General features: G+C 46.2%; 1 protein-coding gene across 4 annotated transcripts in view; it reads right to left on the reverse strand.

Moving 5' to 3' along the window:
• Positions 1 to 18,247, reverse strand: part of Mob2 (MOB kinase activator 2) — a 52,543-nt gene extending 34,296 nt beyond the window's left edge. For 2 of the 4 annotated variants that reach the window (NM_001357705.1, NM_028308.2), the window contains exon 1: positions 18,173 to 18,222. In NM_001357705.1, coding sequence (NP_001344634.1) covers positions 18,173 to 18,189 — 17 coding nt within the window. In that variant the 5' untranslated portion in view covers positions 18,190 to 18,222. Of the gene's footprint in view, positions 1 to 17,324; positions 18,042 to 18,172 lie in introns of those variants that run through there. The other 2 variants (NM_001347560.1, NM_001382351.1) reach the window with 2 other exon arrangements.
• Positions 18,248 to 19,250: the final 1,003 nt, after the last annotated feature.

Raw genomic sequence — 19,250 nt, forward strand, 5'->3', positions numbered from 1 at the left:
AAAGGCCTGCGGGCACCACCATTGCCTGGCACAGATTTTATAAAAGTTACTTATGTTAACATTCCTGTAATCCCAGCACTGAGAAGACAGAGGCATGATTGGGTGATTCTGTCTCAAAATAATAATAAATGTGTGTTACATTAGGCCCAAATGAGGTGGCTTATATCTGTAATCTCAGCACCAGGGAAATAAAGGCAGGACCAGGAGACTACTTTGTCTCAAAAAAAAAAAAAAAAAAAAAAGTTATACCAGGCCATATGTGTGTCTTATGCCTATAATCACAGTACCCAGGAGGTGTTTAAGAGGATCAGGAGCTCAAAGCCAGCCTCAACCACATACCAAGTTTGGGCTATATGAGATGCTGTTTTAAAGAAAAATAAACAAACAAGAAAGGTCTCATTGAAACCAGAGCTTCAGGCCAGGTAGAATGGCTCACACACCTTTAATCCCAGGCAGAGGCAGGTGAATCTCTTGTCAGTCTGAGGTCAGCCAAGCATACAAAGAGTTCTAGGACAGTCAGGGCTACAGTCTCAAATAAATAAAAACTAGAACTTCGGGATAAAGTTGTGCTGGAAAAGGAATCTCATCTAGGACAGTATCTAGAAATGGATTTGAGAACCACTAGCCTCACACTTGGCTCAATATCAACAATGCAAGGAGATCCATAATTCACAGAAACAAGTGGCCTGGAGTTTCTTTATACAACTCAGAATCCAGACTGCTACACTGGCAAAGAGAAGGGGAAACGGGGTCTTACTAATGTTCACCAGTGATGGTTTCTTTAGAATTCTTCTAGGAGACCTAGGTTACAAGATACATTGAGGACTGCCTGCTGATTTTGCATCTTGTTCTGCACAGAACTGGGGTCAGCATCCTGTACATCCTATCTTTTTTCTCCCTTCTATTCTGTTCACTTTTCCTGTCAGCAGAGAGGAGGTTGGTCTCCAAGGTCTCAGATACTAGTGTGTGAAGATACTTCAACATTAGTGCAGCTTTTAGGGAGCAGCTATGTTTTTCCTTTCGTCACTACAGTGGGTGTACCCTGAGGCAACAGTCCATAGGACTGACAGCAGAGGAGGTCCCACTGGCCCCTTCCATTCCCAAGGGACCCTGCTCTATAACTGCACACACACGAGAGAGAGAGAGAGAGAGAGAGAGAGAGAGAGAGAGAGAGAGAGAGAATTACACAACAGCAAGTACAGACATACCGGGGCTATTGCCCTATCCTAATACCCTATCTAGCGTCAGCTGTAAGCCTTCATTTTTCTCTACTGCTCATTAAAAGTGACTGTAGATAAAATTCAAAGCCATTCTGAGTTATCTAGTCAGGGGTAGGGGATGAGTTGTATTGAACAAGGAAAAAGACTCTGATCCCTTAGCTAAGTCCTTCAGTGTCAAAATGACCCTCAGACATTTGCACACCAGAACACAGTCAATTACATGCAGGGCAAGTAAGCAAGTCACTCTGAAGCATAGGGAGGAAAAGAGTGTTTATGTGTGCACATGTGTATGTATGTATGTATGTATGTATGTATGTATGTATGTTTGTGTGCACACCAGACTCCTTGACAGCTGACTCAACATCAGTGCTAAAGCCAGGAAACAACAGACTGACATTATAGCAGGCTAAAAGAACACCATGCACAGACTGTAGTTTTCAAGACTGAAATACTGAGGAAATGACCACCAGCATATAGGGTCACCTAAAAGGCATGGAAGGCCTGCTGAAGGCAGAAAGACAGGTCAGAGGAAATGGAGACATACCAGAAAGCCCAGGAACAGAGATTCCAGGATGCTCACAGAAATGCTAGAGAAACTAAACAACTACAACATCTAGGGGGCTGCAATTGTACAAGCTTTTGCTGTTTTAATTTTATTTTTGAGCGCTCTCTCTCTCTCCCTCCCTCCCTCTTCTCTCTCTTTCTCTCTCTCCCCTAAATATAATCTGAATCTATATGTCCCTAAACTTATAATATATAGATCAGGCCTCAAACTCAATCTATCTCTCTCTCTCTCTCTCTCTCTCTCTCTCTCTCTCTCTCTCTCTCTCTCTGTGTCTCTGCCTCCCAAAGATGTGTATCATTACACTCAACTCGCCCATAGGTTTTTAAAACATCTATTCCAATTTCCAGGATGTAATAGTGCCTGAGTGTGCTCTCCTGTGTCAGAAGCCACAGGGAGGTAGATATCTGGCCCTTGTAGGTTCAGGATGCATGGGTAGGTGGCTGAAAAAAAAAGACAGGGAAGTGCAAAACTCCAAAAATTAACAGGGTTTAGGAAGAAGGGTAATTTAAAAAGAGAATCAACTTGGGGACTGGAGAGATGGCTCAGCAGTTAAAAGCACCAGCTGCTCTTCCAGAGGACTCTGGTTCAATTCTCAGCACCCACATGGTGACTCAAATATCTCTAATTCCAGTCCCAGAGAAAACATGTCACTGTGGGACATGACCCTCTGCCTAGCTTCCTAGAGACAGTCTTCTCCTAGCAGTCTTCAGATCAAGATGTAGAACTCTCAGCTCATCCCAGCCGGGCCTGCCTGGACACTGACATGCTCCTGCATGGATGATAATGTACTGAACCTCTTGAACCTCTGAACCTGTAAGCCAGCCCCAATTAGATGTTGTCCTTAATAAGAATTGCCGTTGTCATGGTGTCTGTTCACAGCAGTAAAACTCTAAGACAGAAGCTGGGACTGGGGGTTGGGTATTGCTGCGATAGGCCTGACCATGCTTTTGTTTGGAGGAATGTGGGTTTGTGGACTTTGGAATGCTTTAAGTGGGGCTTAATGGGCCATTCTAGTAGGAATATGGGAGACACTGGTGCTGAGGGTGATTTGAACTGTGCAGACCTGGCCCAAGTGGAGAAGAATTTCAGTATGTAGCCTATAGTCTGTTTTTGTGGTATTTTGGTGAAGAATGTGGCTGCTTTTGCCACTTTTGTCTGAGGAGTCTCCCTGAAGCTAAAGCAAAGAGATTATATTAATTGCATTAACAAAGGAAGTCTCAAAAAAAAAAAAAACCCAACAGATACTTTGTTCTCTGGTTTAGCCTCATGAAGAACATTTTGATCAGTAGCAAGGTTTGAAAAGGAAAAGTATAAAATATATGGTTCAAGTTATAAAGGGTACCAGGAAGTGCAATAGAGCTCAATCCTGTGTTTGGGGAAATAAACATATAAAGGGAGTGGTGACCACCCAGATAAGGTTATTGGTTTTGCATTTGCTGTTGAACAAGGAAAAGTCATATCCCTAAGGCATTATTATCTGGTTATCTGTGGGACAGTGGACCATGCCACCAGACAGAAGAACTGGTAATGTAGTAGCAAAGTTCAGAACCCCAATAAAACTCCTAAGTGAGAACGGCAGGAGTTTGAACCAGCTCCCAACCATGGTAGTTAGCTGGGGCTAAGAAATTAGCAGTGATTAAGATAAGAAGAGACCAGCATCACTGTGGTGAAATCTTCTGGGAGGTGTTTCCTAAGAGCACAAAGCTATGTTCCAGAGATAGCCAGTGTTTAACTTGTGCTACAGCTGGACTTGGTAATGTGTAAGAATCATCCAGGTGGGACTGGTTTTGAAGGTATGGAGTCATAGAGAGCAGCTGAGGCTTGGCACTGTGAGAGGCCAGGGGAAGTATTGGTGAAGATGCAGCCTCAGTTGCAGTTGATAGCCCAGGACTGAAGAGGTCATGCAAAGAAGTTGAGGCTTGACACCATGAAGAAAGCTATGAGAAGCTATTGGTGAAACCTAGTTACAGGAGAAGACTTCAGGGAACTAGAGAAGCCAGTACCGTGAGATTACCACCAAGAACAGCAGCAGCAGTAGAGTCAACTAGACCCTGGAGTGCTACAGAGGGGAGAGCTAGAGTGGTGACCCAAGCCCTTTGAAGGAGCCCAGAAGATCATATGTGGTTCCCAGACACTGGAACAAGAAGCTGTAATTGCCTTGGAGACCCCAAGATGTTTGAGATACCAGAGCTGTGGGACATCTGCTAAGGAAAGCTGGGAATGGAACTAGCCAAAGCAAGAATTGTGTTGCAGTCAACAAAGCAGAAAGGAGTTGGACATCAGACATGAAGATGTGGAATTTGAAGTTTGTCCAGCTGCCTTTTCATCTTGCATTTATCCAGGATTTCCTCACTATGTCATTTTGGAATGGTAATGTATAGCCTGTGATGTTGGAGGTATGCAATCTGCTTTTGATGTTAATTTTATAGGGGATTACAGTTAAGAGATTGCATAAGGGCTGGAGAGATGGCTCAGTGGTTAAGAGCACTGACTGCTCTTCCAGAGGTCCTGAGTTCAATTCCCAGGAACCACATGATGGCTCATGGCCATCTGTAATGAGATCTGATGCCTTCTTCTGTGATGTCTGAAGACAGCTACAGTGTACTCACATGAAATAAATAAATAAATCTTTAAAAAGAAAAATGAGGGGACTGGAGAGATAAGCTCAGTGGTTAAGAGCACTACCTGTTCTTCCAGAGGTCCTGAGTTCAATTCCCAGCAACCACATGGTGGTTCACAACCATCTGTAATGGAATCTGATGCCCTCTTCTGGTGTGTCTGAAGACAGCTACAGTGTACTCACATACATAAAATAAATAAATTTAAAAAAAGAAAAAGTAAAAAAAAAAGAAAAATGAATCTCTGAAGAGACTTTGAACTTTGGACACTTAAACATTGATGAGGCTGTGACAGACTATGGAGATTTTTGAAGTTGAATAAAATATATTTTGCATTATGCTATGGCTAGGTATGGCCCCCATAGTCTCATATGTTTGAACAAGCCTATGGGGACAATATGGAATGGAATGTGGTGGTTTGAATATGCTGGCCTAGGGAGTGGCACTATTAGGAGGTGTGGCCTTGCAGTAAATGTGGCCTTGTTAGAAAAAACATGTCACTGTGGGGGTGGGCTTAGAGATCCTCCTCCTAGCTTCCTAGAGACAGTCTTCTAGCAGCCTTCAGATTAAGATGTAGAACTCTCAGCTCCTCCCCAGCTGTGCCTGCCTGGATGCTCTCACATTGATGATACTGGACTGAACCTCTGAACCTGTAAGCCAGCCCCAATTAAATGTTGTTCTTTACAAGACTTACCATGGTCATGGTGTCGTCACAGCAGTAAAATGGTGTTCATTATAAGAAAAAGAGTCATTTTATTTAGACCAAAAAAAAGGAATTGTTGAGGTTTGATCTCATTTGCTATGTACTGTATTGTATCCCAAGGTCTAGTTGCCTCAAGACAAGTGAATTCTCACCTATGCCAGCTTTTGTTGTGCAAACCTTGCTCCACAAAGAGGGGATAGGAGAAGGAAGAAGGCACCAGGAGGAGGTATTTCATGAGCACATGCACATGGCCACCAGGGCCAGCCAGTTGGAGTAGGAGCAGACTAGGTGGAACATGGCAAGTGATATCTCGGAGTTACTGATAGTGAACGAGACAAACTAGTGTAAAGGGTTGATCTCCCCAGCTCTCATGCTTTAAGGCTTATTATAAATAGAAAGGTCTTGTGTCTTTTACTTGGGAACTAAATGATCTTACATGGGTTTGAACCCCCCAAATATTTACAGCAACAAGAAGAGTGTAAACACACATGAACCAAATGACTGTAGCATTTAGCCCACTGAGTGTGGTGGACGTGGAAGTCCATGACAGTCACATGGCACAGCCAGACATTACTGACTTTCCCATGACCTCTACTACAGCTGTGAGTGGTGGAGACAGATGCTCTCAGCCTAACCTACCATTAGTGTCTATCTGCCTTGGTGTTCACCTGTCTCAAAAATCAACTTAAGAGCTGGACAGTGGTGGCACACACCTTTAATTCCAGCACTTGGGAGGCAGAGACAAGCAGATTTCTGAGTTCAAGGCCAGCCTGGCCTACAGAGTGAGTTCCAAGACAGTCAGGGCTACACAGAGAAACCCTGTCTCAAAAGAAAAAACAAACAAATCAACTTATGACTAAATCCTAATACTCAGTACTAACACCCTGACCACACAGAGAACTCATGCCTGGAGTACAGCAGAACTCAAGGTCCCAAGCACCACTTCAACCAAAACAGAAGACATCCTCACAGCAGAATGTATTGGAAAATAAGATTCTGTGACCTTCCTACTGACAGTACCATTTCCAGAAAGGCTCCAGCCTCCAGTGATGGATAAGGAGATGTTGCCATCAGTGTTATTGCATTTCCATGGCATAAAAGAAGACAAGATAACTCAATACAGCCCCGCTGCTTATGAAGGAAGGCAGGCAGAGAGACTCCCGCTGCCTATGAAGGAGCAGGCAGAGAGACTCCCGCTGCCTATGAAGGAGCAGGCAGAGAGACTCCCGCTGCCTATGAAGGAGCAGGCAGAGAGACTCCACTAGCACCACTCCTGGTCTTCCTGAGTGAGGAAGAGTAAAAGAACAGAGAAAAGACAAAAGAGGTATGTAGAAGACATTTTATCAAGGCAAGGATGACATAAGGAAAGGACATCACAAACAATACTGCTGTTACAGAGAGAGAGATGTTGCCTTTAGGAGACAGAGCATATGAGTCCGCAGCCAATTCAGAAGACCCTTAGACCTGGGCCGCCATGCTGTTTACCCAGGGCATAGAAGGAAAAATCGCTAAGGGATAAATGCCCAAAAACCTATGGCAAGAAGTAGATATTTCTGGAAGACCACTGGGAAAATGCCCTGGCCTATATTCCCATCTGTATTCCCATAAGCACAAAAAGACAAACAGGAGGATGTTTGTATGCCATCCAAGGCCCTGAAGGTCTCTTGTCCCTTCTACTGTTCCACTATCACCTCCAGTAGCTAAGAGGAGGACAGGGACAAAAGACTAGAAAGAGACAACCCTGCCTCAGCATGGGAGTAAATATCAGGTAAGCAAAACAGGTGACAGAAGTCAGGGAGTAGGAACCATTGGTTAGAATCAACCTTAGTTGTCATTCAGAATGGCTCTGAGCCCTACCACTGTCTACTAAACTTCCTAGATTTATCCATGGTCTCCTACACTCACTTGGTCATTTCAGCTGGCAAGTGTTCCCTGAAAGACAATATGAGGAATTGCTATATGCCTTCCACAATATCCTGTACCCAGTGCTTTCTCAAAACTCCCTGCAGCCTCAGCACTGAATACATAAGGGCAATGTGGTGCTAAGAGTCAATGAGCACTGAACTCCTAACTAAGGAACTAAGTTGGAGGGAGAGGAACAGGCTGTAAAGGAGGTAAGATACAATAAATACAAGAGCATCCCTCAAAGGTCAGCAAAGAAAAGGGTAGGCACAAATCCCAACAGATGCCAGGTATGCCATGGCCTATCTATCTCTGCCACCCCTAACCCCTTCAGCCACCATTGCCTGGCCCCATGCAACTCTGCCCTCTGGTCTAGATCCTCTGCTTCACTGCAGCTCAGAGTAAGAGAGATGCTTTGGCCCTATCATGCCTCACAGTGTCTGCCTTGGCTTTTACTTATCTCTAGGAACCTACTCAAGGCTAAATCCTAATACTCAGATCCTCATCCACACAGAGAACTCAATGCCCATCAAATGAAGACAAAACCAATCAAGGTAAAGTAGGCAAAGCAGACAATCACAAAAGAAAATCGCATGGTCCCGGTGCCATGCAATGACACTGTTCCTGCCTAATGCTACCAGGGAAGGTGGGATAAGCATGGGCCAAAACCACTGTAGAATATGCCAGCAGCCACTCAAGAATGCCATTAAAGCATCAGGTATAGCAGACTGGACCTTTAAAGGCACAATCTGGTCTGGAAACATCCTAAATGTCCAGCACAGAAAGGGGGACAGAGTGTGACAGTTTGAGCCATCTAAGTGATGGGATAATTAACTTTGTGTTTTCTGTTTTTTGCTGTGATTCATCCTTCTACAATAGACACATAATACCAAGTTCCACAAGAGCAGAAAACCTGCTCCCTCTCCCATGACATCCCATACAAGGCTTCAAAGCACACTCATCAGAATTCCATAAGCTCTGGACAGACAGGACTGTGAGTACAACAGAGAATTCTAAACATTCCTATGTACCCAGCTCCCAGAAGTGACACAACTTCAGAGGGGGACAAAGAAACCAATACTCATTGTGAACTCATTGTGAATAACCCAAAGGCCCAGCCTCATCAAAACCCCAAGGCAGCACCATGGAACACCAGGGAACAGCTCATGAGGACAGAGAAGCTCACATTTACAAGGAAATGTGTACCTCAATCACATCTTTCCCACTGACCCCATTTTTACCCAGGACTGGCAGAGCCCTCTGGGCTCTTAGATCAGACTCTCCTTCCTCTGTGTTAACACAGCAGCAGGATCCAGTGCCCTTCTTATACTCTTTCTTCTTTGTCTTAAACACCATCAATACAACATGGCAAAATGGCAACCTAACTTTCTCTCCTGGCTTCCCAGGTTCTAAACACTGTGTGGGGTGCCACTGCAAGGACTGAGTTGTCTCTACCTTCGGTAAGGAAAGGATAATGATTCACTCATTTTTCAGGAGAAAAGCAGGTCAGAGAGAGACCACAAGTTAGAGCCAAGAGCCAAGATTATGGTTTGACCCCTCCCATCTCAGCCCACCCACTCAGTGACACCAGAGCTCAGGGAGTATCTGGCTGCCTGCCGTGTGTGGTGTGTCCTCTACCCTGCTATAACAACTCCAGCTCAATGATAGTCTCTTATGTACCCCCAGCCTACCCTTCCTGTAAGGCCACCAGTCCCTCATACACAGATTCTACTCATTGGTAAGATCCTGTGGAGTCTGCTGCCAGCAAAGCTTATATCATGCGCAGGCCCATGACTAAGGTGAGCAGCTCTCAAAGAAACCTGGCTAAATACAGTCACTAAGTGGAAGCACAGTGTCTTGAGGAGTCAGGTGCTTGCTCTGGTCTGTTGTTACAGATTCTTCCCTCCTTCAGCAATACCACTCTGCCAATTACAAGGTGCCAGGCAGCATACTCAGCAGGTAAATCCAGGATGTGTAGGAAGTGCTGAGTACTCAGACCAAAATACATACATATAGAATAAGAAATAATAATTTAAAAATTGTTAAACACCAGAAGGTGGTGGCACATGCCATTAATCCCAGCAGAGGAGAGGCAGAAGCAGGTGGATCTCTGTGAGTTTGAGGTCACCCTGGTCTACACAGCTAGCTCCAGGACAGCCAAGACTACACAAAGAAACCCTGTCTCAAAAAACAAAACTAAATAAAACAAAAAGCTAAACATTTTATTAAGAAATAATCATTTTGATAAAAAGCAAAGCCCAGCACAGGCAGGCTAGGGACAGAGCAGACTCCCATTCTCCGGTCAACATGGCTGCTTCTATGTTTTCCCTTGCTAGCTACCAAGAGCACTGGCCCTTGAGTACTAGGGTCCATCACATCTTGTGATGGCACAAAGACGGTTCACAAGGTTACAGAAAAAAGACACAGTAAGAAGAGTGAACCTAGTCACACTACTGAGGACAAACTAGTATGAAAGTTTATTCCTTCTATCCCAGTAGTGAGGTGTCAGGCCTCAGTAGCTCTCCATTGTTTACAGCAGAAGTGGCCCTACAGACTGCAACTGCAGGCACAAACCGAAGGTAATAATCACTTAGGGATGGAATTCCGTAGCAGGATATAGGTAGAAGTCTATCTTACCCTGTCTGGAGGTCAACTTGAAGCTACACTGCCACAGAACTCCACCCACCTGCTAAGAAAAGAAATGCCACCCTAGTAATGTTTAGTGTCTTACCCTTCTGCCCAGCTTCCTATTAGGAATAGAACCAAGGGCTAACATGACCAACAATAATCTCACTTCATCCAGAGACCAGCTTTTCCTCCCAGTCCTTCCCACTTATCCAAGCAGCTGTAACACTGACCAACAGAAGCTGACAAGAACACTGTTCTCCCCTTCCACTCACTTCCCCCAGGGAGAACTCCTGAGATAGAGCTCAGAGTAGGGTCCAGACCCAGAAGTTGACAAAAAATCCCTTGCTTACTCTCACCCTATTAGTGTTCAATGAAGCTCTGCATACCTTAGTAAAGGCCAAATTCCAGCAGAACCAATACAAGGCCACACTGGAACCCAGCTCCAGGAGTGGTAAAAAGCAAGGCTGTTCTTGTCAGCTTTTCCACTTGGAAAAGCAGTTATTTTTCAATTTAAAAATGTTATTTATGCTAAACTATATTTAGTCCTTATTCTTTTTAAATGGTGAAAGATATTTCTGTTTAACATCCAAATGGTAAATATTGATGCCTACAAGTAACACAAATATAGTTAAAGCTTGGAGTGTAAAGAGGTCCTAGGAGCAAAACGTTTGAGAATGCTGTAGGCCAAGGAGAAAACTTCATAAAAAGAAAGGCTACATTGGGGAAACATGCTCTGGTAGACAACCAATATCAAAAACTCAAGAAAGAAAGATTCTCTTGGGCCTCTCAGAATAGCCACCAATGGAAGCAGCACAGGTAACCTGGAAGAACTAGGACAGGTTAGGTAAAAAAACAAAACAAACAAAAAACTTTTATCTAAAGCACAAAGGTTCAGGGGCAACAAGCAGCAGCCAGAGATGAGCAGCCCCCCAATCACTGCCCCATCTGGGGCTGCTGCCATAAGATATACATACACCCTTGCTGAGTGTCTCTGTCACAGTTGTGTGCAGAAACAGTGAGCACAATGAATAGACAACTGTGCTCTCTGTTGAGAACCAACACTGCTTCAAAATGTGGCAAAAGCATCTTGGAAAGAATAAAGGAGAGCTCTGGATAGGACTTTTCTTGCCATTGGTTTTATCCAAGTACCAGAATAGTCAAGGTCAACCCATAATGTTCCTCATATACAAGCAAAGTCTAAAGCATGAAAGTCTAAAGCCATGAAACAATACCATGATCTGTGGGATCCATGATCCACCCAAACAAGGGCCAAAAAAAATTGTTTTTAAATTATATCTGGAAGGGGCTAGAAAGATAGAAAGGGGCTCAGCAATCAAGAATACAATCTGTTCTTGCAGAGGACAGAAGTTTGATTTCCAGCACCCACATCTAGCGCCTCACAACCTACTATAACTATAGCTTTGGGGAGATTTAACTTCTATAGCCTTTGTGAGCACCTACATTCATTGAGAGACCCACAGACACACCATTAATAATAAATACTTTTAAAAGTATATCTGGGGTTACGGATGTGAGTTGGTTGGTACAACACTTGTCTAGCATGCACGAAGTTCTCTGTCATCCCCCAGTAGGGCATAAACCATGTGTGGTGATACATACCTATAATCTTAGCACTCAAGAGGGGGTAGCATGTTGTAGACCAGCCCTGTTTTAGATCAACTGACCAACCAATAAACAAAACATAGTGTCTGGGCTGAGCAGGTGGCAGACATTGTTATTGTTCTCTAAATAATACAAATTTGCAACTATTCACACAGCAATTGGACCTGTCATATGCCAGAAGAAAGTATAGAGATGATTTGCAGTACATAGGAGGGTGGCTATGTTCCATATAAGCATGTCACTTACATAAGGAGCATCTGAGCACTTGGTACTTGAGGACTGGTCCTGGGACCACTCCCCTCAGCATACTGAGGGCATCTGTACATAACTCATAGTTATGTTCATAGTAACTACAATGAAACAGTATAAGGGTTTTGTTAGTTTATTATATTTTCTATTTTGTTTTGTTCCTGCCCCCACCCCACCCCCAAAAAAAACTTGGTTATAAAACCAGGCATGGTTTTTAATTCCACTACTCAAAGACAGATCCTGGGGAAGGTTGAAGCAAGACTTTGACTCTTAAAAACCAAAGGGGGTTGGAGGGCGGAGCAACTTGTTACCTGCGCTTGCGCGCTCTCTCTCTCTCTCTCTCTCTCTCTCACACACACACACACACACACACACACACACACACACGTTTTAAGCCACAATACTCAGAAGTCAGTTATCAAATCATGAGTCAAAATAGCTTTGCCATAACCCCCTAGCACAGGGGTTTTCAGCCTTCCTAATGTTATAACCTTTTAATATAGTTCCTTATGTTGTGACCCCAGCCATGAAGTTACTTCCATTGCTACTTCATAACTATAATTTTGCTAGCTAAGGATCGTAATATAAATATCTGATGTGCAACCCCTGTGAAAGTGTTGTTTGACCTCCCAAAGGGATTTCAATCCATGGGTTGAGAACTATCTCCCTAGAGTGAAATTCAGATCCCCGTCTTCCAGCCACTTCTCCCAACTCCTTCCCCATTCAAGGGGTAAAGAGCCAATTCAAAAGTATTTCCACTAGCTAAATTTGTGGCAAGCCATTCATCAAAATAAAAAAGAATAAAAGTAATAAATAACAGAATGTACTTGACTATATAATACTGAACAAGTATATGGTAGCCTAGGAAACATAACACAGGCAGCCCTTCTGTGAAGATGTCCATCATGTCAGCCCAAGTCCAGTCATCTTCATAGCACCTTCTCAAACCCCAGGATCTTTACTAAAACTACTTTCCTGTCCCTATATCCACCATGCCCTAATTTCTTTATTGTCCCCCTAAGCAGCAGAAAGTGGCCACAAAAGGCCAGCCACTTACCTCTGTTCATATAGCACCCACCTTTGGCAGCTCCTTGATTCCATCACAATCTCTGGCTCACGCTTTCTCACAACACAAGATCTCTCACAAACCGCCTTGTCACATATGGCATCAAAAGAACAGGCTAAGGAGGCAACATGCTGGGTGGCAGAGTAGCTCCACTGGCTTACAGATGCTCTGCAGAGGACCCTGAGACAGGCCTGGGGACCTGGCCAGGACGTCATATGGCAAGGTCCCATGCAGACAAGCCAAGCTGTGTGTCATACCATATCTAAGCTAATTTTACATTCCTGGACTTACTCCCAAGGCCAGCCTCAGGCTCAGACATCACTTCCTTGGGGCCACTTGGCATTGTCAGGCCTTTTCAAGGACCAAGACACAGCCCCACAAGGTGAGAGCTGGGGCATTCAGCACAGATACTGTCATTCAAACCCCTCAGGGGTTCCTAAGACTGTATCCCTTTGGCTAGCTCAGTAGTTCTCACCAGTGGGTTGCCTTTCACAGGGGTCACCTAAGAAGACCATCAGAAAACACAGATGTTTATATTACAATTCATAACAATAGCAAAAAATTAATTATGAAGTAGCAACAAAAACAATTTTATAGTTGGGGGTTACTATAACATGAGGAACTGTATTAAAGGGTCGAGGCATTAGGAAGGTTGAGAATAAACAGGCTAGCTCAAGGAGGAAAGGAAAGAAGTGCCGTGAAAAGGCAACCAAGAGAAAGTGCCTGACACTGAGATGGCAACAGGCAAAAGGCAGAGGTCAGGTCTTCCCTCCTGTTTCAACCTATCAACCACCCATAACCTATAGGCACAAACTCAAAAACAAAAGTGAGCACCCATGCCATCCTGACACTCCACAACAGTGAAATACTTCAGCCAAAATCACTGCTGCTCAAAGCAGGATACAAGCTAACTACATGGACTTAACTATAAAATAGCCCCATAACCCCGTCACAGATGTGCCCACTAAGGATTATAAGACCAACTAGATGAAAACTGCAACCCAGATTGCATGCATTCTGGCAAAGGGAACCTTCAAAGAGAAGAAAACCAGTAAGTAGGTATGGTCATGGTCCATGGCACAGACACTAATAATGCCAAGTGGAGAGGCCATGGGTGGCCTTGATGCCCTGTTAAACAACCTCTTCCTCCTCTCTTTAACCTTTTGTTTTTATTCCAATTATTTTTACTTCCGTGTTCCAGGCACCATCCCATGGAGCTACAGTGAACACCAGTGGGTGTGCCCCAGCTGAGAAATCCTGTGCAGAAGAAAAACAAACAGGAGGTAGGCACAGAGCGGGAGGAACTTCTGGCAAGGCAGGCAGGAGCAGCTCACACCTTCTTCTGCCAGACTAGCCCACAACAGGCAGGATGCACTAAAATCCCTAGCAGGAAATGCCTAACCACCTCACCCCAGCATTTTTAGTTACACAGCAGAGCAACAGAGAGCAAATGGTGCCCACCAGGATATGGGTCTGCCCACCCTGCCAACCCTTTAGGCTGAAGGACCTCAGGTTGTACAGCATGTCTACACAAACACAGGAAGTGGGGTTTGAGTGTTTCTGTTTCCATAGCCAATGCAAGGAAGATACAGGAAATGTTGGGCTACCAGGACCACTGTTATGGGAGTTCCCCACTGAGCTGGCCTTCAAAACCTTGCTATACCAGATGAGAGGAAGTCTTGCAAGCACACTCTCAACTGTCATATGACAAGCAACAATGATAGCAAGTTCTGGAGGCAGCTTGGGAAGATGCCTTGCTGAGCAGGTACAGAGTATGGTAGCACCAGCCAACAGCTAGACTAAGGACCCGCTAAGGATATTAACCACTAGCCTCACACTATGCTCAGGCACACCTTTATAGGAAAACACAGGAGTACCACCCAACTGTCCCCAGTCAACAGGACTCTTGTGCAATACAACACTGGCCTCACCCTGCTCACTGCTGGCCAGCTTGGCAATGCTTGCATGAACTCCTAGGGGATACTCTAAGCAAACAAGAGAAATGAAGTGTTGTTCAGAGTGTCCTGAAGTACACAGCATTCATGACCACTACTTTTTAAAAAGGGAGTGGGAACACAAGAGACCCAAAGCACACACCTTTGCAAACCCAACCCAGATGTTCACCTGGGCAGCCTCTCATGGAAAGAGGCTATTCATGAGGTTATTCCTAGAATCACATCTTCCAGAGGAGCCATCCACTGGAGAGCCTGGCTGCAAGGGATGGGACCTTCATCGTGCCTCTAGGCCTCTTGCAGGTACCTCTCCACTTACTGTACCACAATCCTTTAAGAAGGTCCCTATGCTCTACTTCATATCCCTCCCTCACTCACTCACTCACTCCCTCCCTTCCTCAGATCTCTGATCCTTCCACTGTGCTTGTCCTGTCCTCCTCTGCCAGCCTTAGCCCTCAAAGCACTGACCTTGGAGTCTTCAGAAGCCTTGCCCTCGGCATAGGTGGGCTCAGAATCCTTGGCTGGGAAGTAGTACAATTCAGTTTTAAAAGACTGGGTTACAGCATCATCAGTCATGCCTGCAAATTTTCCACAACCACCTCTACCCAAAGGTAAAGGGAGAAACAGAATATGCAGGCCTCTTCACAATGTCCAGTGGAGTAACAAACGGACGTCATTGCCGACACCTACCACTGAATCCATCACACACCAGATCTCATGACTCCATTTACACATAATAATGGAATAAAACAGATTGGTGCTGCCTCTCGCAGAGGTGGGCATCTGCAGCAACCAGAGGGCTCTCCAAAGAGTAATGTTAATGTTCCATTGAGCTGAGAAGATGGCTCCATGGTAAGGTGCTTGCCCAACATACTTAAGGCCCTGGGTTCCACCCATAGGAACACACACATACACTTTAAAGTAAATTAAATCATGGTCAAAGAAACAAGTCTATAATTTTATTAAAAATTACCTAATCATATACTTAAAACAAGCAAACTTAGTGGTATGTAAATGATACCACATGAGGCTGTTCAAATAAAACCTACAGACTCTTACCAGTCAGGTGTCAGTCACCAGATATACTTTCCCAGAAGATAAAACCTTTCACCCCTATGCCAACCTTGCAAACACCTACACTCAACTGCTCAGAGTACAGGACTGCTAAAGGCTGCCCCAGACAGGCTGGAAGGCCTGAGGCCATTTAGCTTTATCTGTTAGCTGAGCAAGAGTAGACCTTCAAATATACACTGTATCAAATGGCCTACACCAGGTTTCATCTCTTTCTACCTGTACTGGAGAGATCTAAAGGCTTCATAAGAGTCAGGTGCACCCGGAAAGGGAGCCTCAGTAGCAGGCTGGAGAGAGACTACTGGAGAGGGAAGAGGTTCAGTTAAGGTGGCCAGGCAGGAGGGAAAACTCACTATCATCAGTGGGAAGAGGAGAAAATATGTTCTTTTGACTCCAAGGGGCTTCTGGACTGTGCTTTCTGCTAGATAAAATTCAAACTACACTCAGACCTCCTGGTTAAATGCTTACCCCAGAAAAGATTCAAGTGTTGCCTAAAGTATCCCATAACATGTTGGGGTTCTCTCTTCCAAATCCTGAGCAGCTTCCCCTGGGTGTTACCCTGCACGTGGTTGTCCATAACAGAACAAACACCCACTACACAAAAATTGTAACCCTTTCTAATAAAGAATGAAGGGAGCCTGACTATATATACTGCTTAACAAGCTCAAAGCTTCTCCAAGCAGAGGAAACCTACAGGACAAGAGGTGGCTAAGAGCCACACCTACAACATTCTCCAGAAAAGTCCCAGCAGGTTTACCATCAAGTCCCAACGTGCCAAATTCTGCTCTGGTTATCCAAAGCATGCTTCCCTGCAGGGCCTCCCTTCCTCCTGAGCAGCTGGAACACAAAAGATAAGGCTGTGAGATGCTCAAAGTCCCAGCGTGATCCTCACCCAACTAAGAGAAAGATGTAGCTTTCCACTTAAACTTCTGTAGACCTCCCTGTTGGCTCTAACAATTTCTGTAAGAGACCTCTACTCTTGCACCCATACTTGGGTTCACCCAACATGAAGTAATTAACAAAACCTTTACTTTAACATAAGCAAGCAAACAAACAAACCTTGAAACATTCCAAACCCCTCATTGATATCGGATGGTCTGAATTAAGAAAAAGACCAAGACCAAGACACAATAAAAGATGATACATTTGTCCTATTCTTCCAGACAGAAAAACTACTTAAATGGTTAATTACAGAGAGAGTTTCAGCCCTGAGCAAACAGTGGGTACTCTGAAGCAAAAAATGGCTTCACTCCCGACTACTTTGTCAGCTCTCACCAGGGATCAGAAGACAAAGTGGAGTAGATGGGGGGGGGGGGGCGCGGGGGGATGTCCTCTGAAGGCTCACTCTGCAACTTCCATTCTTCCTACTTTTATAGTAATACTATGAAAGAGGGACAGAGGAGTTTAACGACTGGCTTCTGGTCAGCCTCCAAGCAAAAAGCACCTGGATGGGTATGAGCCTGGAAAAATTACACATACAGCAGTGGTCAGCTTCCTCAGTCACCAAGCTGACAGATCTAGTTCACTTGCAGTGAAACCATACCTTGGCCAAGTTATAGTCAAGTGCTGGCCCTCTCCACAAGTGCACAAAGGAAGAATGGTCTGGAATAGGCTGGTTTCAAATATGTGTCCTATGCTTAAAACCCCTGGGCTTCAGAGACCTTGTTAAAGGCCAGGACATAACATCTGCCAAGCTTACCATATGCAAAACATGTGCTGGCCCTTACCTCAGTTAACCCTTCAGTAAACCTGTACTGCAGATTTCACAGCTTCCATCTGACAGACGATCCATTACAAAAAAGTCTAGAGAGGACCACATAGCTAGGAAGCAGATAGGAACCAGTGACAGGGCTTCCTCTTGAAGAAATAAGATGAGCCTCCGCCTAGTCCCCCGTGTCACCCACACTTAACGTCCTGAGTGGCACTATGTGGCTCCCGGCCTCCCTTAGTCTCTTGATTATCCCTGGGGCTGCTCACTTAGTCCGCTGTCTCCCTAGGTTGCAGCACTGGGAGGTCAAACAGCCTCAGACGTCCTGACAGTGCCACCACTACACTTTCCTCCGCCTTCCCCGCTTCTATCTCCAGAGTCCCGCGCAGCCCTCGTACTGCCGAAGCCGAAGGCCGGCTCTCTCTGTGGTCCAGCAGGATTATACGGACCCCACAGCAGGGCCGCGGACACCGCCACAGGGTCGAGAACCGAGCCGCCGGGAGAGCGCGCGCGGCTAGGAGCGCCCGCCTCTCACTCTCCTCAAAAGTAAATTGGAAGAAAGTCACTTGGGCGGAAGAACTTTCGCAGGCCCCGCGAAGACCGACGACCGACAGTGCCAGGTGCCCGACTCGCGGCCCGTCGATTCGCGGCGAGGGACCGCGGCCTCTCGGGACAGCGCCTCGGGGACCGGGCCTCTCTCCCGCCGGCCGGCCGGCCGGCCGCCTGCCCGGCCTCCCAGCACCCCGCAGCGGCTGGCCGTCCTTCCGTGCCCCGGCCCCTCCTGGAACCCGCTGCCCGCCGCCCTACGCTCCCTACGTTCGCCGCCGCCCCGCGCAGCGCCGCGCTACGCCGTCCTCCGCCACTCACCCCATGAGCCAGTCCATGGCTGCGCGGAGCCCGCGCCTCGCTCGGCCTCAGCCCCGCCGGCGGCCGGAAGTAAACACTCGATGGCTCCCGCCCGCTGCCGGACGTGACGCGCGCACGGCTTGCTGGGACGCGTAGTCCCAGCGGCCCCTGCGGCGATGTCCCGAGTACCTGTTCTGGAGTGTCAGGACCTTTCCCCATCGCCAACCTCGGGGCTTCGAGACCCAGGAGCATCCTGTATCTGAAGACCATCCAGAGTTTCTGGATCACCAGAGTGAGAATAACTTCAGAGGGCCCCAGAAACCCAGACGCCCGGAACTCCAGAGTGCCTCGGACTCGCAAACTGCCTGTCATTGCGCAGTGCCCTGGATCCTGGAGTATCACACCCCCGGTGTCTCTAGAGTGACCCCGGTGTTGCACACCTCTAGTGTTAGGACACTATAGAGTGCCTTGACCCCAGGAGTGAACCTTACCACCAGCGTGCCTGAATCTGTGGAATGCACAGACCCGTGGGAGTCTGAAGTTCCTGGGACCTGAGTATCCCTGACCCCAGTATCCCAGACCTGGGAGTATCCAGACCCCCCAGGCTGGAACATCGGAGTTCCTCTGCTCTGCAGGATGTGTTCCTTTCCTCTGCAGTGCCTCACCCCTTGCTGCTTACATCCCTCCTGATGTCCATCTTCCCACTGTTATCATCTTTTGCCCACACCTAGTGCCTCTGCCAGAACTGTTCTGACCACACTTGCCTCTTCTGTGTCCCTTAGCTTTGCTGGCCGTTCATTTGCATCCCAGCTGCCCGCCCCAGTGGACATGATTGTCCCCTTCAATCCCCATCTGTTCCCTTCCTCTATGTGCTGTACCCTCTGGCTCCTGGGTGAGCCTCTATTATCCAGGATACTTCTCTCCAGCGAGTAAGTCTCTTCATGATCCAGGGTATCTCTCCTATTGTCCGCTCTTTCCAGAGCCTGACCAGTACTAGGAACTCATTGAATACTTTTTGAAAGGCTGACTCTCTATTCTCTACACTGGAGAGATGCTTGCAGGAGCACACAGTTGAGCAGAAGGATCACAACAACCTAAC

The sequence above is a fragment of the Mus musculus genome, chromosome 7 (assembly GCF_000001635.26).
Source record: "Mus musculus strain C57BL/6J chromosome 7, GRCm38.p6 C57BL/6J".
Classification (NCBI taxonomy): domain Eukaryota; kingdom Metazoa; phylum Chordata; class Mammalia; order Rodentia; family Muridae; genus Mus; species Mus musculus.